The following is a 23,220-nucleotide window of genomic DNA, read 5'->3' on the forward strand; positions in this document are numbered from 1 at the left end:
ACACGTAAACAATGTGATAAAGAACATTTTACATCAATCAAACTAGGGATCTAGATATCTGGTCAGGACACTCTTTTGCCTTCATCTTCATTGTCCATTCCTTTTTGGTGACTTTATATACTCTGGACCCAGACGTTGAGTCCACGACATACGTGGCGGACAACAACTGATACAGTCTGCTTTGCCAGTCTAAAAGCATTTGCCGTTTTCCGTAGTCTTCCCTCGACGGTCAGGTAATACAAAGCACACGCTACCGTTTTTATCACATCCACGGGAGCCAGCATTCTCGTTGTCTCTCCTTCGACAAATGGACAGATGACAAAACGAACTCTGAGAATTCACTGATAAAGTCCGAATAGGTCCCTGGGGGGCGGTAGATAACAGTCAGGTAGAGAGGCAGCGGTGTGACAGACCTCATAGTAAGCACCTCAAACGATTTATATTTATTATTTAGGTTAGGGGTAAGGTTTAAATTTTCATTGTATATTAGTGCGACCCCACCCCCACCCCTTTTTAAGGGGACGGGCAATATGCGCATTCGTATAGTTAAGAGGAGATGCCTCATTCAGCGCAAAAAAATCGTCTGGTTTGAGCCAGGTTTCGCTGAGACCAATGACGTTAAGATTGTTGTCTCTAATCACCTCATTAACTAATAACGTTTTAGGAGACAATGATCTTATGTTTTTAAAAAGCCCATATTATAGGTAGTGGGCTGTTTTGAGGAGTTTTTGTTGAAATTATCCGTAGTAGCAATATTAATAATGTTGCGTTTATTATGCATAGTGCGCTTTTAAATAATTTCGACCATATCTAGGAATTGATATGACGGGAATTTTCAGATTGTTTGCTTGGTGTTGCGATACACTGAACGCATCATAATTTGCCACCTCAGTAGAATGCATGTCCACCTCTGACACAGTCACTGCAGAAAAAAACATTATGTGAGTTGTGTATTATTCTGAGAGAATTGCTAGTTGTATGACTCACCTCCATATTTCCAGTGGTTAGCTCCGAGTTACGAAACCACTTTATTATGAAGCTGTCTGTGGCTCGTTCTTTCTGACGTCACTTCCTGTGTGGGGCACGGTCTTTCTGGCGTCACTTCCTCTCCGAACTCAGTTTGTAAACGATCAATGAGTCCACACAAAGCTAAGAGCCGGAGATTCAAGAAATACACGGCCCACTTACCCGTGTAAAAATATGTCCGAGGAGGGGACCTTATACGATAGTTTAGTGTGGCTGAAACGAGGCTAAATAATTATTTGTTTAAGGGGTTATCCGGCTTAGTGTAGACATAGCCTAAGTCGCCCCTGTTTATGTCGACAGCCCGTATATGTCGACCAACTCATCGAATCCTGGTCTACCGTGTTATTATTGTTACTTAGAAGTGCATACATTGAATTTTCACCCTTAAATACGCTCTCCGGGTACACATTTTGATGGTTTTAGTTTAGTTTATTAGGGCCCGAGTTGTGGAACAGGCCTCGCAGGGGGGATGCAGAGCACCACAAGGGCCCCATTGAAATTGCTGTGTTATTTATTTTCTACGTTTGGACGCCTTTTTGAGTCCCTTAACATGCTCAAAAAGTCCCCATATTTAAATAGTTTTATATTTTTGGAGTCCCTAAATTTCAAAATTGGCTCTCCAGCGCCACCTTTAAAGTTAGAAAAAATTAGCCCCTCCTTCCAGTTTCACATATCGACAATAAAATGGTAGAAGACGTCTGTCATGACGGGACGCACGTGAAAGTCTTAGGAACCCATACCTGTAAACAAACAGGAAGTTGGCCATCTTGGTTTTTGTCTTCCATTTTTTGGTGAAAAAAGGGGGTCGTACTTTTACCAATTCCTCCTAGGGACTTTGACCAAATGAGTCGCGGTTAAAATTACAGATACTACACATATAGGCGATAATGAATTGCGAAAATATTTGGCCTACGCCTTAAGATGTGGGCGTGGCATGGCGCCAAACTTGGCCCTGATGGTCCTTGGCCTGTTTTCGATGGAAAAAAGGGGTTGTACTAAAACAAACTCCTCCTAGGGACTTGGGCCAAGTGAGTCGCGGTTAAAATGACAGATACTACACATAGAAGTGATGATAAATTGCGAATACAATTTGCCTACGCCATAAGATGTGGGCGTGGCATGGCGCCAAACATTGCTCCGATGATTCGCCACAAAACACGAAACGTTAACGCGGCTCCACAAATTCGGATCGTGATCTTATTTGGTAGAAATGATGACGATGAGTCTGTACCTGTTCCTACCGACTCGTAGTGGGTGGAGCCTAAATGGTGAAATCCCTAAATTCCTTGCAATAGGTCGTTGAGAAATGTTCTTAAACTGTTGGACAATTTGCTCACGCATTTGTTCACAAAGTGGTGACCCTCGCCCCATCCTTGTTTGTGAATGACTGAGCATTTCATGGAAGCTGCTTTTATACCCAATCATGGCACCCACCTGTTCTCAATTAGCCTGTTCACCTGTGGGATGTTCCAAATAAGTGTTTGATGAGCATTCCTCAACTTTCCCAGTCTTTTTTGTCACTCGTGCCAGCTTTTTTGAAACATGTTGCAGGCATCAAATTCCAAATGAGCTAATATTTGCAAAAAATAACAAAGTTTCTCAGTTCGAACGTTAAGTATCTTGTCTTTGCAGTCTATTCAATTGAATATAAGTTGAAAAGGATTTGCAAATCATTGTATTCTGTTATTATTTACTATTTACACAACGTGCCAACTTCACTGGTTTTGGGGTTTTGTAGAACAATGGGTGTACAACATTTGAAACATAAGTCTTTCGTTGTGGTTTTCTCCATCTCTTGGTGAAACTGTTTTTTTCTTTCCTTTTGTCCTCCCAACAGTCCCAGCTGAACATGGAGAGTTTGACCAAGCCGGAGTTGCTTATGCTCTTCAGCATCCTGGAAGGAGAGCTGGAAGCAAGAGACCTGGTCATTGAGACGCTCAAGGTACCTGTTGTCATGACAACCAAGTGGATGTTTTATTTCGTTGAACTCCGCAAAGGATTCTTTCTTTGTTTGTGCACAACTTTCCTGTGAACAAACCGAGACATCAGTATGGATGTTTGGTATTCATCTAGGGATGTTTAGGGATTTAAAATGTGTATGTCTCAGTGGGGGGCAGCACGGTGGGACAGGGGTTAGTTCATGTGCCTCACAATAGGAAGGTCCTAAATTCAATCCCGGGCTCGGGATCTTTCTGTGTGGAGTTTGCATGTTCTCCCCGTGACTGCGTGGGTTCCCTCCGGGTACTCCGGCTTCCTCCCACCTCCGAAGACATGCACCTGGGGATAGGTTGATTGGCAACACTAAATTGGCCCTAGTGTGGGAATGTGAGTGTGAATGTTGTCGAATGCCGCTGAGATAGGTTCCAGCACCCCCCGCAACTCCAAAAGGGACAAGTGGTAGAAAATTGATGGATGGGTGTCTCAGTGGGCCTTAATCAATGGAACAATGACTGAGAATGAACTTGATAACTTTCCTGTCGTCGATAAATTGCCCGGCTGTGTGTATTAGTTGTCTTTGTCTCTAGTTTTATGGGTGTCATAAAACAAAGATTTTCAAAGGAATCTTGATATTTACAAAAGAATCAAAAATCCATTATTTTTTAAAATGTTTTAATCTTTTCATTTGTTTGTTCCAGGCACTCAGGCAAATCATAATGTTGATTTAGATTATCTATATCTGCTGTACAGATTTAATTTAGAAAAGAAAAATGTTGGATATTTTTCTTGTTGCCGTGTTTATATTTGACTTTATTAAATGTTTGGGTAGCATTTTACTAAACAAAACTAGTTTTCTTTAAGTAATATTGACATTGTGTAGTTAATCATAGAACTGGCACCCAATGTTATTAAAAAGGTATTGATTTTGAATCGAGAATCGTTTTGAATCGATTCTGAATCGAATCGTTACCCCCAAGTATCAAATCCAATCGAATCTTGTGGTGCCCAAAAATTCACAGCCCTACTGTGCATTGCTTTCAGCACCTGAGCGCGTTTATTCAATCGCAGAATTAAAGGCCTACCGAAAGCCACTACTACCGACCACGCAGTCTGATAGTTTATATATCAATGCTGAAATCTTAACATTGCAACACATGCCAATACGGCCGGGTTAACTTATAAAGTGCAATTTTACATTTCCTGTGACACTTCCGGTTGAAAACGTCTGGATTAGGGCTGCAACTAACGATTAATTTGATAATCGATTAATCTGTCGATTATTACTTCGATTAATCGATTAATAATCGGATAAAATAGACAAACTACATTTCTATCCTTTCCAGTATTTTATTGAAAAAAACAGCATACTGGCACCATACTTATTTTGATTATTGTTTCTCAGCTGTTTGTACATGTTGCAGTTTATAAATAAAGGTTTATTTATAAATAAAAAAAAAAACAATAAAACTTTTTTTTTTTTTTTCTTTTCCTTTAAAAAGCCTCTGCGCATAGCATAGATCCAACGAATCGATGACTAAATTAATCGTCAACTATTTTTATAATCGATTTTAATCGATTTAATCGTTTAGTTGTTGCAGCCCTAGTCTAGATATGATGACGTATGCGCGTGACGTCATGGAGAGAACGGAAGTATTCGGACACCATCGAATCCAATACAAAAAAGCTCTGTTTTCATCCCAAAATTCCACAGTATTCTGGACATCTGTGTTGGTGAATCTTTTGCAATTTGTTTAATGAACAATGGAGACTGCAAAGAAGAAAGCTGTAGGTGGGATCGGTGTTTTAGCGGCGGACTACAGCAACACAACCAGGAGGACTTTGAGATGGATAGCAGACGCGCTAGCCGCCGACCTCACCTTGACTTCCTCCGTCTCCGGGCCGCCGACCGCATCGGTGATCGGGTGAAGTCCTTCGTCGCTCCGTCGATCGCTGGAACGCAGGTGAGCACTGGTGTTGATGAGCAGATGAGGGCTGGCTGGCATAGGTGGAGAGCTAATGTTTTTAGCATAGCTCTGTGAGGTCCCGTTGCTAAGTTAGCTTCAATGGCGTCGTTAGCAACAGCATTGTTAAGCTTCTACAGGCTGGAAAGCATTAACCGTGTATTTTAATGTCCATGGTTTAATAGTATTGTTGATCTTCTGTCTATCATTCCAGTCAGGGGTTTATTTATTTTGTTTCTATCTGCATTTGAGCCCGATGCTATCACGTTAGCTCCGTAGCTAAAGTGTTTCGCCGATGTATTGTCGTGGAGATAAAAGTCACTGTGAATGTCCATTTCGCGTTCTCGACTCTCATTTTCAAGAGGATATAGTATCCGAGGTGGTTTAAAATACAAATCCGTGATCCACAATAGAAAAAGGAGAGAGTGTAGAATCCAATGAGCCAGCTTGTACCTAAGTTACGGTCAGAGCGAAAAAAGATATGTCTTGCACTGCATTCTAGTCCTTCACTCTAACGTTCTTCATCCACAAATCTTTCATCCTCGCTCAAATTAATGGGGTAATCGTCGCTTTCTCGGTCAAAATCTCTCTCGCTGCATTGTAAACAATGGGAAAATGTGAGCAGCCCTTCCTCCTGTGACATCACGCTACTTCCGGTATAGGCAAGGCTTTTTTTTATCAGCGACCAAAAGTTGCGAACTTTATCGTCAATGTTCTCTACTAAATCCTTTCAGGAAAAATATGGCAATATCGCGAAATAATTAAGTATGACACATAGAATGGATCTGCTATCCCCGTGTAAATAAAATAAAAATCATTTCAGTAGGCCTTTAAAGGGGTCATATCATGATTTTTTTTCTACATTTAAAACTTCATTGTGGTCTGCATAACATACAATGGTGGTTGTTTGGTGAAAAATGTGCTTAAATTTTGTTTTACAGAACTATTTTCAAGCCATTGTTTTTCTTCCTTTCAAAACAGTTCGTTTTGAGAGGTGGAGTTGTTAGATGCAAATGAACTTCTCCTCACCACGCCCCCTACGCTCCGTAAGCATTCGCCTCCGCCCGGCAGAAATGTTTTGTAGTTTTTATATGGATATTGGTGACCGCCACAAGCAATCTGTTTTGAGTAACTTTCACCACAACACAACATCGCAGATGATATAGCATTTTATTGTATATAGTGTTTTATTGACAGCAACAAAGCCACATTGACGCACAGGTCTGGTACTATACGCTGTTTAAGGTTAAGTTAAGTTAAGTTAAAGTAGTTAAAGTACCAATGATTGTCAAACTTCTACCTAGTCTGTAACGTTTTAATGCTAGATCCTGGACGTATATGTATTTAAATTTTTTGTTCTATATCATAAAAATAACTGCTTCGAGTTGTAAACAACAGCGGCTAAAGACTATCTGCTGCGCTACGTGCGACATTGCGAACGTAATAACGGATTATTTAACTTACTCGTCCATTGCCAAACACAGTAAGCACTGATCAAATTAGAAATAGTTTTTAAGAAAATCATTCTTTATTTTGCTGGAGGACGGTGACACGGTTATCCTACATTATAAGGTTAAGTTAGCTACACAACAAATCGAGCTAACATTGCAAAATTGTCACGAGTCCGTAACATCAACAAAGCTCACCTTTGTGCATTCACACACAGCTTAAAAAGTTTGGTGGACAAAATGAGACAAAGAAGGAGTGGCATAAAACACGTCTTTCTGTGGCAGCGTCGGAGAAAGTTGTATATGTAAACAAACTACGGTGAGTTCAAGGCTCGCCGAAAGTAATAGGACAAAACGACACTTGCCATATACTCTCATCAGTGAAGCATGTTTAATATAAACAGTGGTATTTCTAACAATTAGGAACATTTCTGTCATGTCTGTCCTTCTGCAGAAACCATATTAAAACAAAAAATTTAATTTTTCCCCCATCGTAGCCATTTTCATACATTTTTGAAAAAGCTCCAGGGAGCCACAAGTACGGCACTAAAGAGCCGCGGGCTGCCGACCCCCGCCCTAGTGAGAAGCACCACAAAGTGACAAAAATTAGGAGGAAAAAAAGTTTATAGCAAAGCCGTGTATCCGTTTCGGTATGTTTCAGTATGGCCCCGTTTACACTGCACACCAAATCTGATTGTCTTGCCCTAAAGTGACATAGCTCAGATTTTTTTGCCAGTCTGAACGCTTCAAAGTGCTAAAAATCTGATATTGCACAAATAGTCTGTACATAATATATGAATATATATTTTGATTCCGAAGAAATAGCGATTGTTGGACAGGAATTGACACTGTGGCGTATTTGCTTACATGTTTACGTACGTTGCTTAAGTTGTTTACGTAAGTGAGCGGAAAAATAAAGCTAACGTAGATCCACACTGCTGTTTGTGTCACCTCTACTTAAAAGCCATAAAAAGACTAGATGCCTCACAAATACATTATACTTTATATATCCATTCATAGATTATAGTACTTTAATTTATGTTCATGTTAAAATGCTAAAAAACACTAATTTTGAAGGTGAGGCGACTTATTTTATTTTGTAGTAGTAGTAGTGACTTCCTTGTTCATTTAAAGAATCCGGTCAACTTCCGTTTATTATCACTTTAGCGATCTGCGCATGCAGGTAATGTCAGCATTGGGGCCACATTGGGGCCCCTGCGCGTTTATACTGAAGTCTGATAAAGATCCCATTTTACTTGAAGTGTAAACAGTCAGCTGGAAAATTCTTTTTTTTTTGGAAAAAAATCAGATTTGGGCCACTTTGGCCTGCAGTGTAAACGTAGTACTTGTTTTAGCATGTTTCAGTATATTTCAGTATTTTTCAGCGTGTTTCAGTATATTTTGGCATGTTTCTGTATGTTTTGGTATGTTTCAGTTTGTTTCAGCATGTTTCTGTATATTTTGGTATGTTTTAGCATGTTTCTGTATGTTGCCGCATGTTGCAGCATGTTTCAGTATGTTTCAGCATGTTTCTGTATAGTTAGGTATGTTGCCGCATGTTTCTGTATGTTTCAGTATATTTCGGTATGTTTGAGCATGTTTCTGTATATTTCGGTATGTTGCAGCATGTTTCTGTATATTTCGTCATGTTTCGGTATGTTGCGGCATATTTCAGCATGGTTCAGCATGTTTCAGTATATTTCCGTGTGTTTCAGCATGTTTCTGTATATTTCGGTATGTTTCAGTATGTGTCTGTATAATTCGTTATGTTTCAGCATTTTTCAGTATGTTTCGGTATGTTTCAGCATGTTTCAGTACATCTAGGTATGTTTCAGCATTTTCCTGCATGTTTCAGTATATTTCGGTATGTTTCGCTATGTTTCTGTATGTTTCTGTGTATTTTGGTATATTTCAGTATATTTCGGTATGTTTCAGTATGTTTTTGTATATTTTGGTATGTTTCAGCATGTTTCAGTATGTTTCGGTATGTTTCAGTATATTTAGGTATGTTTCAGCATGTTCCTGCGTGTTTCAGCCTGTTTCAGTATATTTTGGTATGTTGCGGCATGTTTCAGCATGGTTCAGCATGTTTCAGTATATTTCCGTATGTTTCAGCATGTTTCAGTATGTTTCTGTATATTTCGGTATGTTTCAGTATGTGTCTGTATATTTCCGTATGTTTCAGCATTTTTCAGTATGTTTGGGTATGTTTCAGTATATTTAGGTATGTTTCAGCATGTTCCTGCATGTTTCAGCATGTTTCAGTATATTTCGGTATGTTTCTGTATATTTCGGTATTTTTCTGTGTATTTTGGTATATTTCAATATATTTCGGTATGTTTCAGCATGTTTCAGTATATTTAGGTATGTTTCAGCATGTTCCTGCATGTTTCAGCCTGTTTCAGTATATTTTGGTATGTTGCAGCATGTTTCAGTATGTTTAAGCACTTGCATCCTGTTTCTGTAAGCAAGCCTGACGGCTCAAGCCAAGACAATTAAGCTAAGTAGCCCTATAAATGGCTGCTACTTCCTGTTTTTTCCTGCGTATCCCTGCTCTCGGTTGCAGATCGCCCAATCAAATTGCGCGTCCTCTGGGACTTTTGTCTCATAACCACAAAATAAATTGCCTCCCGCTTATGAGCTTAATCTTGGCCCGGTGAACTCGGAACAAAGCCGCTGTTGTGTTGACGCAGAGCGGCCCTCTACTACTTTGCAAGGATTAATGCTGCATTTCAATTAAAGGATTCTGGGCTTGTTTCCCACAGTCCTTTGCTCTGCTGCAGACTCACACGCTCATGCAAACGCTGCACGGGTATTTATATAAAAAAAAAAAGGCTTTGTTACCTAATAAAAAACGAAGCACCTCTGCGGAACCGTTTATTAAAATTCTGCTATGTTCGTTTTAACGAGAGCGCAAAGTCTTTCTGCAGAACGTTCTGCTGTGTTTTGTCTAGACTTCTAGACCGCATTCCTGCTTCTCTCCCGGGATCTGGCCATCTAAGGCCAGAGGAGTTCCAGCGCGCCGGGTGTCCGATGACTCAACGTGAGCAGTTTGAGGAGTAGAGGAGTGAACAAATAAACATCAGGCTTCACTCGGCAGAAGAAAACTGTTAACCCATTCAGACCTGGGCTGGCATCAATGCAGCACTGTTGTTGACTCTGTGGAGGGTTTCATCTCTTTAAAGTCCATGGAAAGTACTCTCGTGATGAAAAGTGTTCCACACTTAGCTTGTTGTCTTGAGCATGGAGCTCTTCTTGCATCTTGAAGGGATTACTCTGTGTATTCTTGTAAATGTAAGGAGCCTATTCAATTGGACTCCCAAGTGCAAGGTGTGAAAGGCACCAAATATTCAAGAGGTCATATTATGATTTTTTTTCTACATTTAAAACACTTCCTGGCGGTCTACATAACATGTAATGGTGGTTGTTTGTTCAAAATGTTGCGTAGATTATGTTTTACAGACCATCTCAAATCCACTTTCTGACTGTCTCTTCAGGAAGCGCCTTTTTGTGGACCTCCGCTTCAACCGTGTCTTCTCCCCGCCATCTTTGTTGTACTTTTTAGCACTTCCATAGTGAATATACTGACAGATATAAGTTAGAACTATACGCTACTTTTGTAATAAAAATGGCAACTGCGGAGGACGCATGTGCATGTACGAGCCAGTCTGCCCCACAACAAGATGAAAAAACAAAGCACCTTTTGACTCCAACATCTGACTACAATGACGGACGCGCGCCAAGCACTACGGCTAAATTTCTACCATACATTGATAACCCGCCGACATCACCAATGGCAAAAACGTCACCAATAGGACAAATTCCAAACCATTCCACTATACTGCTTTAGAGTAGTCAATGTACAGCTTTTATAGCCATTAGGGTTGTACGGTATACCGATAGTAATAAAGTACGGCGTAAATAATGAATTAAAACTGGCACCGAACTGCCTCTGAATAGAACAAGCACTTCTTTTTTTTATGGCCAAGACGGCGCGGCGTCATTATGTTGTGACATGGCTGGTAAAACGAGCAGAGGCGCATGTTAAGCAACACACACGCACACGGTACTTACAAGCAGACACAAAGTTGAGACTAGTGTTGTGTGACACCACTTATTTTCTTTCCAATCCGATACCAAGGAAAATTCAGGCTGGTATCGGCGATATCGATCCAATATTTTGTGCAAATATACATGCCATACATAACATTTAAAAAGTTGTGTCTTTAAGAAATAATGACTATAATTATAATTATATAAAACAACAGTAAAAATGTAAGAAAAAAAGAGCACAAAATCAGAATGGAATGAGAAAAAGTCAACATTTTTAAAGTAATAATTAATAATATTATATATAAAAAATAATGCTCACTTATGAATTAATTTAAAAAAATTACAATAACAATAATGAACAATGTTAACTGAACATTAATATTTTCGTACAAGCAGAATTTTTGACACACTAGTTTATGCAGTTAAACAATCGTATTATTTTTATTATATTCTTAGATTCAGTGGTGTGCCGTGTGCTGGCCTAACATAACCAGAAATCATGGTCATAATTAAAGATAAAAGTAATTTTTCATTTACTTTCCCTAAATATCTAAAAGTAGTCATATTCTCTTCATGTCATATTATGCTCCTTGCAGCGCTGTTGTTTTTAGGTTATAGAGTTTTTATCCAATCAGAATTCAGCTAGCTTATGTTGCCATGCTGTACAGATTCTGCCTAGAGCCTTCAGATTCAGCAATGCTGGCGTCTGTGCACTGTAAGGGAACGGGGACATACAGTTGATAGACAGTTGCAATAGCCAATCAGATCACACGTTGTCAGTAAGGCCTTCTAGATCAGTGGTCCCCAACCACCGGGCCGCGGCCCGACCGATTGGTACCGGGCCGCACAAGAAATAAAAAAAAATATATATATATATTTTTTTTTAAAATTAAATCAACATAAAAAACACAATAAATACATTATATATGAATATAGATCAATACAGTCTGCAGGGATACAGTCCGTAAGCACACATGATTGTATTTCTTAATGGAAAAAAAAAAAAAAAAAAAAAAAAAAAAAAAAAAAATTTCACCCTTCACCCCCCCGCCCCCCGGTCCGTGGGACACATTTTCAAGCGTTGACCGGTCCGCAGCTATAAAAAGGTTGGGGACCACTGTTCTAGATGGCCTAAGGCAGATATATATAGTGATGTTATGAGCTAGGTAACATAAGAACTCTATCACCCAGAATGCCACAGTAGTGAAGAACATGCGCAGTAGCGCCGTTTAGGTTGTTTAATGTACACATGCCGGCAGCTGGATGTTATTGACGAGCACGCTGTGGAGTAAACTTTAAGAAGTCAGCCAACACGCCTCGTCTGCATCTTTTATGATTAGACAAGACAACACATATATTTGCAAGGCCATTTTCAAGAAGGATATTTAAAGAGAAACTACATCTTGTGAGACCGGGTCGGTCAACCCCGTAAGCGAGCTCAGCTGTCCCGGCGATGTGAGTTCAGATATTTTATTTCTTTATTTTTTCACGTTTAAAATGTTTTTTGCAATTTTAATTTTGACAGTACCACATAAGATATGTTTTAATTGCTGATGCGGGTTTATTGATTTTTAAATGCGCCAGAAGATAAGTCGTTTTGTACATAGCCCAATAGTGCGTAAATGTGTTCCTGTATAGTATTTATCCAGCAGTGGTCATGTGGTGACATAAATGATGGTATTTTGAGAGGTAGTCATTGAAGTCGGACATCACTGAAGGCCTAGGTGGGAAACTCACGGCCCGCCACTGCTTAGATTGGAAAAAACAATAGCACTAAAAGAGAAGTTTTCTAGTATGTTTACGATCTTATTTAATGACAACGTTGTTCTTCGATTGCAATAAGAAACATACATGTATTGTATAATAAGATTTTCTGTTAAAATAAAGCCAATAATGACATTTTTTTCTGGTACCCTTTTGTTTTGAAAGGTAACAAAATGCGTTTTGGCACCGGTACCAAAATATGGCTATTGGGACATCCCTTGTAGCCATAATGTTTTACCTCCTGCTGAAAATGAACCAACACACACTAAGCCATTACTGTGTACATAGCAAGAAACAGAAGGGCGTACAACCCTAAGTGAATGTGTCCTAATATAGTGTGAATATTTAACCACACAATATGACTCAGCGACTCTGTTATGTTTGTTTTTTGTCCTGACAAACCAGGAACAGCAACAATATTGTGACTCTTTATTGCAGTAATCAGAGCAAAGGGTGGCTATTTTGAAGAAACTAGAATATAAAACATGTTTTCAGATATTTTAACTTTTTTTTGTTAAGTACATAACTCCACATGTGTTCATTCATAGTTTGTATGCCTTCAGTGACAATCTACAACGTAAATAGTCATGAAAATAAAGAAAACGCATTGAATGAGAAGGTGTGTCCAAACTTTTGGCCTGTACTGTGTGTGTGTGTGTATACATACATATGTTTATATATATATATATGTATATGTGTGTGTGTGTGTGTATATGTCGGTGCTGTCTAGAGCTCGGCAGAGTAACCATGTTATTCTCTTCCATATCAGTAGGTGGCAGCCGGTAGCTACCGTATTTTTCGGAGTATAAGTCGCACCGGAGTATAAGTGGTACCTGCCGAAAATGCATAATAAAAAAGGAAAAAAACATATACAAGTCGCACTGGAGCCCGGCCAAACTTTGAAAAAAACTGCGACTTATAGTCCGAAAAATACGGTAATTGCTTTGTAGATGTCGGAAAGCGGGAGGCAGCGTGCAGGTAAAAAGGTATCTAATGCTTAAACCAAAAATAAACAAAAGGTGAGTGCCCCTAAGAAAAGGCATTGAAGTTTAGGGAAGGCTATGCAGAACGAAACTAAAACTGAACTGGCTACAAAGTAAACAAAAACAGAATGCTGGACAACAGCAAAGACTTACTGTGGAGCAAAGACAGCGTCCACAAAGTACATCCAAACATGACATGACAGTCAACAATGTCCCCACAAAGGATAAAAACAACTGAAATATTTTTGATTGCTAAAACAAACTAGATGCGGGAAATATCGCTCAAAGGAAGACATGAAACTGCGACAGGAAAATACCAAAAAAAGAGAAAAAGCCACCAAAATAGGAGCGCAAGACAAGAACTAAAACACTACACACAGGAAAAGGGCAAAAACTCAAAATAAGTCAGGTGACAGTACACCTACTTTGAGACAAGAGCTATATTGATGCATGCTTAGTTATGGTTTAAAGTCATATCCAACAATTGCGACAACAAATTTTTACTGTCAACTGAGTTTAGTTTTTTTAACGATTTCTGCTGGTGGTGTGCCTCCGGATTTTTTCATCGCAAAAAATCTGCCTTGGCTCACAAAAGGTTGAAAAACACTGGCTTAGAGAATGTGCTTTTACTGCCCTCTAGTGTCTACTAAGTTAGGTTGCGTTACTGTGTGGTAATACAACTAGTGAATATGTTTTAAACAACGCTTATATGTGTTGGATTTGTTGAACCCCTGTGCCTTTTGGGGGGGGTTTGGATTACAAAAAATAACCTCAAAACATTGCAACTTTTTCCCCAACTTTTTGAAAAATTAGTTGCATGAAAATCAAGCATTTTAGGCTGCAACCATCCCCCGTAAAGCCTGCAAAATAGTTCACTGTCAGCAACACTGTTATCCTGCACTAATCTTTTTAAGACATGGAATTGAGCGTAGCTTCACATGTTGTGACTGAAGTCATCTTCTACTCCTCCATGATGACATCCGTGATGGATGTTAGACACCAGTATGTCCCACAGGTGCTCAGTTTGGTTCAAATGTGGAGGAGACATACTTGACCACTCCGTCACCTTCACTATCAGCAACACACACTTGTCATCTTGGAGGTGTTTGAACTCCTTATGTTGGAAAACTAGTTTCCCAAGGAGATCATGTTCTGCGTTAGTGTCACAGTAAATGGTGGAATTGCTCTTTCCCTAAAATAAATACACTGTAGCTCCTCAGTACCGGCCGACCTCACGCAACCCCATACCATGACTCTAGCACCACTATTCTTCCAGATTTTTAGTTTTTAATTTTCAGTTGAAGTTGAACACTGACCACTCTTATCCAAGGCTAGTTTCTAACAACATTGTCCCCTGAAATACTGTAAAAAACTGTCTCACACTGGACGCTATCAACTTCCTGTCTCATTCTGGTAAAATGCTGTGAAAGGGGAACTGTACTATTTTTGGATTTTTGCCTATCATTCACAATCTCAAATGCAAGACAAGAACATGTTCTTCTTCTTTTTTTTTTGCATTCTAAGTCGTAATATATGGCAAGTTTGAGAGTAAGCTATTGCGCCCATAAAGCCCTCTAAAAACACGCCAAAACTGCAAACAATACTCCATTTACATCTCGTGACTTGAATATTAACCAAGTTTTAGCGATACTGTTAATATAAGCGCTAATGCAGAGGAACTACTTTTAGCGGCGTATTGATCACAGGTTATGCAGCTATTGACATATTGAGCCAGTGAGCTGCTGCATCCCATCTGAGTTGGTGAAAGTTCATTGTAGATTATAAATCATGACCCTCACCTGGATAGAAGAAGGTTGTGGCCAAAAACCGAGAAGTTGGTCAACTTTGACATTCAACTTATACCCGGAGATGGCAAGAAAGACTTAGAAAAGGGGTTGTTTTTTTGTTTTGTTTTTGAACTGCGTGAGGATTATGATTATTTCTTAATCTAAACGGAAAGATATAAACATCCCATCAGTCGGCATCCCAGTGAGAGGAAACATTGTGCAGTAAGTGATTGTTTTTTGATGTTCGTATTCGTAGTTTGTATTTCTTGTTTAGCACTTAGCAATACTGCTACTTGCCGGATCAGCTAATCACTCAGCTTCTAAAACTTGTAGCTCATCCTCCTTAGATTCAGGCTCAAAAATATAAGGTTCAGGATCATAATTTGTCCCAAAGTAGTAATCGTTGGCTATCTGGAAGTGTGTCATGATCAGTAGTGTTGTTGATGTTGAAGGAAATAGCGAACGGTGTGATGCGTCTGTATGCTTAAAATGAGCAAAATAGGTAAATACTATCTATTATCATGAGTTGCCTGTTATTACATATACAGTATACTTACAGCGTGTATACAAAACGTTGATGGAGGTTTTTTAGAACTCTTCATAGGCGGAATAGACGTAATGACTCCCGTTGGTTCCATTGTTAGATGACGCGATTGGTAGAGCGGCCGTGCCAGCAACTTGACGGTTCCAGGTTTGATTCCCACTTCCGCCATTCAAGTCACTGCTGTTGTGCTATTGGGCAAGACACTTTACCCACCCTCTCCCGGTGGCACCCACACTGGTTTAAATGGAGCTTATAAAGGTAGATTTCACTATGTAAAGCGCTTTGAGATAAATAAAAAAAAAGCGCCTCATAAATATCATTGACTTTACTTAACTTTTGGTAACGTTCATTTACGAGTTTCAATGCATTAAAAAAATATGTGCTTGTCTCACAAAGATTGTGAATGATAGGCAAAATACAATTTTAAAAAGTGCAGTTCCCCTTTAAAGAAGAAATGCACTTGTTTTTTTAATTTTGCCCATCATTGTCAATCCTTATGAAAGACATGACTGATGTATTTTTTTTTTTGCACTCTAACTCGTAAATGAAAGTCCGCTTAGAGCGTAGCCAATGGGAGGTCATATATTCCTCCCATAAAACCCAATAAAAAAAACACCCGAAAAGCGTCAACAACACTCCATTTACATTTTGTGACTTGACATTTTTATAAGCACTAACATAGACAAACTATTCATAGCAGTGCTCTGGTCACTTCCGTGTGTGCCTATGTTGACGTCATCGAATGGTCTGCTTTTTCCTCGTTTTCCTGCTCGTGGAAGTTTATTGTAGATCATAAATCATACCTCTCACCCGGTTAGTAGAAGGATGAGGATGTAATCCGACAAGTTGGTACACTTTGACAGCCAATTACCCCCCTTTTCTTCGCAAGTATAATGAGTCATTTTTCATCTAAATGGGAATATATGAACATCCTAGCAGTCGGCATCCTAATGACTGCAGACATTGTACAGTAAGTGATGTTTGATTATGTTTTGCTCTCGTAAAGTCTGCAGTGAGTAATAATCAGTGATGATGTTGGAGGGAAAAAAAAGATGCGTTTTTTAAATTAATACGCCGCGTATGCTTAAAATGATCAAAATATGTAAATATTAAATGTCATTATAAATGTACTGGTTACTACATTACATCATGTACGTACAACCTTAAAGGCCTACTGAAATGAATTTTTTTTATTTAAACGGGGATAGCAGATCCATTCTATGTGTCATACTTGATCATTTCGCGATATTGCCATATTTTTGCTGAAAGGATTTACCAAAGGATTTTGGTCGCTGATAAAAAAAAAAAGCCTTGCCTGTACCGGAAGTAGCGTGACGTCAACAGTTGAAAGGCTCCTCACATTTCCCCATTGTTTTCAATGCAGCTGGAGCGATTCGGACCGAGAAAGCGACGATTACCCCAATAATTTGAGCGAGGATGAAAGATTCGTGGATGAGGAACGTTAGAGTGAAGGACTAGAATGCAGTGCAAGACATATCTTTTTTCACTCTGACCGTAACTTAGGTACAAGCTGGCTCATTGGATTCCACACTCTCTCCTTTTTCTATTGTGGGTCACGGATTTGTATTTTAAACCACCTCGGATACTATATCCTCTTGAAAATGAGAGTCGAGAACGCGAAATGGACATTCACAGTGACTTTTATCCCCACGACAATACATCGGCGAAGCACTTTAGCTACGGAGCTAACGTGATAGCATCGTGCTTAACTGCATATAGAAACAAAAGAAATAAAGCCCTGACTGGAAGGATAGACAGAAAATCAACAATACTATTAAACCATGGACCTGTAACTACACGGTTAATGCTTTCCAGCCTGGCGAAGCTTAACAATGCTGTTGCTAACGACGCCATTGAAGCTAACTTAGCAACCGGACCTCACAGAGCTATGCTAAAAACATTAGCTATCCACCTACGCCAGCCAGCCCTCATCTGCTCATCAACACCCGTGCTCACCTGCGTTCCAGCGATCGACGGAGCGACGAAGGACTTCACCCGATCATCAATGCGGTCGGCGGCTAGCGTCGGATAGCGCGTCTGCTATCCAAGTCAAAGTCCTCCTGGTTGTGTTGCTGCAGCCAGCCGCTAATACACCGATCCCACCTACAGCTTTCTTCTTTGCAGTCTTCATTGTTCATTAAACAAATTGCAAAAGATTCACCAACACAGATGTCCAGAATACTGTGGAATTTTGCGATAAAAACCGAGCTTTTTGTATTGGATACAATGTGTCCGAATACTTCCGTTTCAACCATTGACGTCACGCGCATACGTCATCATACATAGACGTTTTCAACCGGAAGTTTCGCGGGAAATTTAAAATGTCACTTTATAAGTTAACCCGGCCGTATTGGCATGTGTTGCAATGTTAAGATTTCATCATTGATATATAAACTATCAGACTGCGTGGTCGGTAGTAGTGGCTTTCACTAGGCCTTTAATGGAGGTGTTTGGAGGTTTTTGAAGGGCTTTGTTGGCAGAATAGAGCGACTCCTGAAAGGTCCATTACAAGCAGACTTTTGATTGCATTTATTTACTATTTAGAATGCAAAAAAAAAAATAGAAAAACATGTGTTCCTGTCTTACATAATGATTGTGAAGGATGGGCAAAATAAAATAAAAAAGTACAGTTCCCTTTTAAGGATTTTTTTTATTTTTTTTTGGGTCCTTAATGCTCACATTAATTATTATCAGCAGAAAAAAAATCATCATCCCGAATGCTTTCAGGATTTTCTACACAGTCAAAAAGTACTTCTAGTCAACGTGGGTGAATACTATCTCAACCACAAATCACCATGGCAACGCACTGTCCCCTTTAAAGGCTCTTTGTTTTTAAACCGTACAATATTCCAGGATGGAGTGAAAGCATCGACTAAAAGGTTCATCATATCTCTTTGTGCCATCCTCAATATTTGCGTTTGCAGAACTATCGATGAAATCCTAAAAATACTGCTGCATTTTTTTTCCCTTTCCGTTTAATGACTCACTCTTGCAGCTGCTCACTTCTCGGCTTTTCTGTACTTCGAAACAGAAGTTGATGGGGTTTTTTTCCGTTTTTTTTTCTTCTTTCCCCTGGCAACGCTTTGTATTTGGCCGACAAGTCCGCAGGGGCTACTGTGAAGGAATTAAGAAGCTCTGGGCGTCACGTCACATGACTAGTTTTCTTTACATCGCCATGTTGGCCGCAGAAGCATCAGCTAAAAAGAAATGCACCAGCGTCAACTTCAAGGCTTTAAACTAGTTTACTGCACGTTTTAATTACACGGACATTAAAGGATACAACTCAAAACTTCATCATAAGCGACTCGTATAACGCGCCATCTGTGCTCTTTAAAGGCCTACTGAAACCCACTACTACCGACCACGCAGTCTGATAGTTTATATATCAATGATGAAATCTTAACATTATAACACATGCCAATACGGCCGGGTTAACTTATAAAGTGACATTTTAAATTTGCCGCTAAACTTCCGGTTCGAAACGCCTCTGAGGATGACGTATGCGCGTGACGTAGCCCGGCGACGGGTATGCCTTCCACATTGAAGCCAATACGAAAAAGCTCTGTTTTCATTTCATAATTCCACAGTATTCTGGACATCTGTGTTCGTGAATCTGTTGCAATTATGTTCATTGCATTATGGAGAAAGAAGCTGAGCAAGCAAAGAAGAAAGTTGTCGGTGCGAAACGGACGTATTTTTCGAACGAAGTCAGCAACAACAGTACACAGCCGGCGCGTCTTTGTTTACATTCCCGAAAGATGCAGTCAAGATGGAAGAACTCGGATAACAGAGACTCTAACCAGGAGGACTTTTGACTTCGATACACAGACGCCTGTAGAGAACTGGGACAACACAGACTCTTACCAGGATTACTTTGATTTGGATGACAAAGACGCAGACGTGCTACCGTGAGTATGCAGCTTTGGCTTCTAAACATTTGATCGCTTGACCGTATGTGTGCAACTGTTTTTTGCGTATGTACGTAACTTTTTAAAAATATATAAGCTTTATGAACCTTGGGTTAGGTGAACGGTCTTTTGGGCTGAGTGATTGTGTGTGTTGATCAGGTGTTTGAATTGTATTGGCGTGTTCTATGGAGCTAGGAGCTAGCATAGGAGCTAGGAGTTAGCATAACAAAGACGTAGGTGTTTTTATGCAGGATTAATTTGTGTCATATTAAATATAAGCCTGGTTGTGTTGTGGCTAATAGAGTAAATATATGTCTTGTGTTTATTTACTGTTTTAGTCATTCCCAGCTGAATATCAGGTACCGTGAGTATGCAGCCTTGGCTGCTAAACATTTGATAGCTTGACCGTATGTGCGCGTCACGTACGTAACTTTTTAAAAATATATAAGCTTTATGAACATTGGGTTAGGTGAACTGTCTTTTGGGCTGAGTGATTGTGTGTGTTGATCAGGTGTTTGAATTGTATTGGCGTGTTCTATGGAGCTAGGAGCTAGCAGAGGAGCTAGCATAACAAACACGTAGGTGTTTTTATGCAGGATTAATTTGTGGCATATTAAATATAAGCCTGGTTGTGTTGTGGCTAATAGAGTATATATATGTCTTGTGTTTATTTACTGTTATAGTCATTCCCAGCTGAATATCAGGTACCGTGAGTATGCAACCTTGGCTGCTAAACATTTGATAGCTTGACCGTATGTGCGCGTCACGTACGTAACTTTTTAAAAATATATAAGCTTTATGAACCTTGGGTTAGGTGAACGGTCTTTTAAGCTGAGTGATTGTGTGTGTTGATCAGGTGTTTGAATTGTATTGGCGCGTTCTATGGAGCTAGGAGCTAGCAGAGGAGCTAGGAGCTAGCATAACAAACACGTAGGTGTTTTTATGCAGGATTAATTTGTGGCATATTAAATATAAGCCTGGTTGTGTTGTGGCTAATAGAGTATATATATGTCTTGTGTTTATTTACTGTTGTAGTCATTCCCAGCTGAATATCAGGTCACCCCCGGCTCTCACAGCATCTTCCCTATCTGAATAGCTTCAACTCCCCACTAGTCCTTCACTTGCACTTTACTCATCCACAAATCGCTCAAATTAATGGGGAAATTGTCGCTTTCTCGGGCCGAATCTCTCTCACTTCATGCGGCCATCATTGTAAACAATAGGGAACTTTGCGTATATGTTCAATTGACTACGTCACGCTACTTCCGGTAGGGGCAAGCCTTTTTTTATCAGATACCAAAAGTTGCGATCTTTATCGTCGTTGTTCTATACTAAATCCTTTCAGCAAAAATATGGCAATATCGCGAAATGATCAAGTATGACACATAGAATAGATCTGCTATCCCCGTTTAAATAAAAAAAATTCATTTCAGTAGGCCTTTAAGTCTATGGAGTCAGCCATAACAAAAAAACAAGTTCCGGATTTACAGTATTTAGTGATATCCAACTACCTCATTAACCCCTACAGTCTTTAGCGGATCAGCCATTGCCTCCTTCCTTCCTATAAATTCAAAACCTTGCAGCATTTCATTTCGCAATATTCGCTTTCTGCTCCGAATGTAGCTGAGTGAGCAACAAGTATTTAGCTTCCGTGTTTTCGCTTGTTTGCACTGCAAAATCGGAGTCATAACTAGGTGTGTCCCGATCTAATATTGGTATCAAATATTGTTAGGATATCAGCAAAAACAAAATCTGCTTGTATCGACTTGCATCTGAAATGTCCGATACAAGCGCATTTACTCGAAAGCCAGTTAACTAAATGTCCTTCGAGCACACGATGTTGGTCTTTTCTTGTATTTTACTATAGTCGTTTACAAAAGGTGCACAGCAGCTACACAACAGCTAAGCACACAATAGCACAGAAGCTAGACATTTGTAATAAGTGTACTTATTTAAACAAACATTTTGTATGTATCAAATAATTATAGTTACAAATTACTAAGAACCAATGTTAACCAAATGCATGCTTCTTTTTCTTGGCTAACAGTGCAGAACAGGTTGTCAGCTAATACTCTAATATTGTTCAAATCAGCTTTTCTCATGGCCCAAATAGTTCACAGTAGCACTATACATAATCATAATACCAGGGCGTCTAGTGAGGGGCATTTTGTACTCCCTCGTCCCAGGAAGAATGCTTTGCGGAAATCTTTTATTTATAGATCTGTATCGCTCTGGAATAACCTGCCTCCAATTCTCACCGGCATTGAAAGTAAACAGGTTTTTGAAAAGAAAGTAATATTTTATCTGAGTCTTTAAATGAGTTTGCTTGTTGATGATTTTGTTTGGTTTTATATTGTGTAGTTATATTTATATGGTAATTATTATTCTGTGACTGTTAATTGTTTGCTTGTTTGCTTATTGATGCTTTTATTTTTTTCTGTATTGTGTAGTTATAATGATATACTTTTACTTGTAATTGTATTGAGTTAGTGGACCCCAGGAAGACTAGTGGGTTGTTGTGGCAACCAGCTAATAGGGATCCTTAATAAAAATCCAAAATGAAATATTACCAGGGTATCCACGGGGTCTTAAAATGTCTTAAATCCAACTATTTGAATGTATAGTTTTAAAATGTCTAAAATCTCATGGAAGGTCTTAAATACGATTTTGAAAGGTCTTAAAAATCTACTAGCGTTACTTTCACAGAGTGAAACCTCTTTTACCCTGTTTGAAATTTAAGTGATAAAGAAAACAAACAAACACGGCGATTTATCATTTTAATTTATCGTTCAATTAATTGACTCGTTATCGGCCCAGGTCTAAACAGTGGTTAATAAGGGGAACTGCACTTTTTTTTTTTTGAATTGTGGCTATCGTTTACAATCATTATGTAAGATAAGAATTCAGATGTGTGTTTTTTTTAATGCATTCTAACTCGTAAATGAATGCGAGCAAAAGTGCGCTTACAATGGAGCCTATGCACGGTCCTCTATTCCGCCACCCAAAACCTGCCAACAATACCCCATTTACATTTTGTGACTTGAATATTAACCAGCTATTAGTTGTATTGTTATTATAAGCGATAACGCAAACCATTTATAGCGGCGCCGGGATCACAGAGCGCTAACTAAACTTGTGTGGCTATGTTGACATCATCGGCTGATGACATTCCCCGGGGATAGATTTATACTTAGACTTAGACTTAGACTTCCTTTTATTGTCATTCAAATTTGAACTTTACAGTACAGATAAGAACGAAATGTTGTTGCATTAGCTCGTTGTGGTGCAGGATAAAAGAGCAATAAGGTGCAGATATAAATAAATAGATTACTGTACAGATAAATATATTTCACTTTTGCATATGCATCCACGTTTATGGATGTATGTTATATTGTCTTAATATTCCAGCGAGTTAATCCGTTTTGGGGGGGAATTGAGGGGATTATTATGATGCGTTCAAGAGTCTTACGGCCTGAGGGAAGAACAGAACCTGGAGGTTCTGCTAAGGAGGCTGCGGAACCTCTTTCTAGAGTCCAGCAGTGAAAACAGTCCTTGGTGGGGGTGGGAGGAGTCTCTACAGATTTCCTGAGCCCTGGTCAGGCAGCGGCTTTTTGCGGTTTCCTGGATAGGAGATAGGCTGATTGGCAACAATGAATTGGCCCCGGTGTGTAAATGTTGTCGGTTCATCTGTGTCAACCATGTGATGAGATGGCGACTTGTCCAGGGTGTGCCTGGAGTGCAGCTGGGATAGGCTCCAGCGACCCCGAAAAGGGACACGCGGTAGAAA

The 23,220-nt window shown here is 39.4% G+C and overlaps 1 protein-coding gene across 2 annotated transcripts in view; it reads left to right on the plus strand.

Annotated features, from left to right (window-relative positions):
• Positions 1-23,220, plus strand: part of cttnbp2nla (CTTNBP2 N-terminal like a) — a 60,764-nt gene that overhangs the window by 12,074 nt on the left and 25,470 nt on the right. For both annotated transcript variants that reach the window (XM_062038262.1, XM_062038263.1), the window contains exon 2: positions 2,864-2,968. In XM_062038262.1, coding sequence (XP_061894246.1) covers positions 2,864-2,968 — 105 coding nt within the window. The remainder of the gene's footprint in view (positions 1-2,863; positions 2,969-23,220) is intronic.

The sequence above is a fragment of the Entelurus aequoreus genome, linkage group LG26 (assembly GCF_033978785.1).
Source record: "Entelurus aequoreus isolate RoL-2023_Sb linkage group LG26, RoL_Eaeq_v1.1, whole genome shotgun sequence".
Lineage (NCBI taxonomy): Eukaryota > Metazoa > Chordata > Actinopteri > Syngnathiformes > Syngnathidae > Entelurus > Entelurus aequoreus.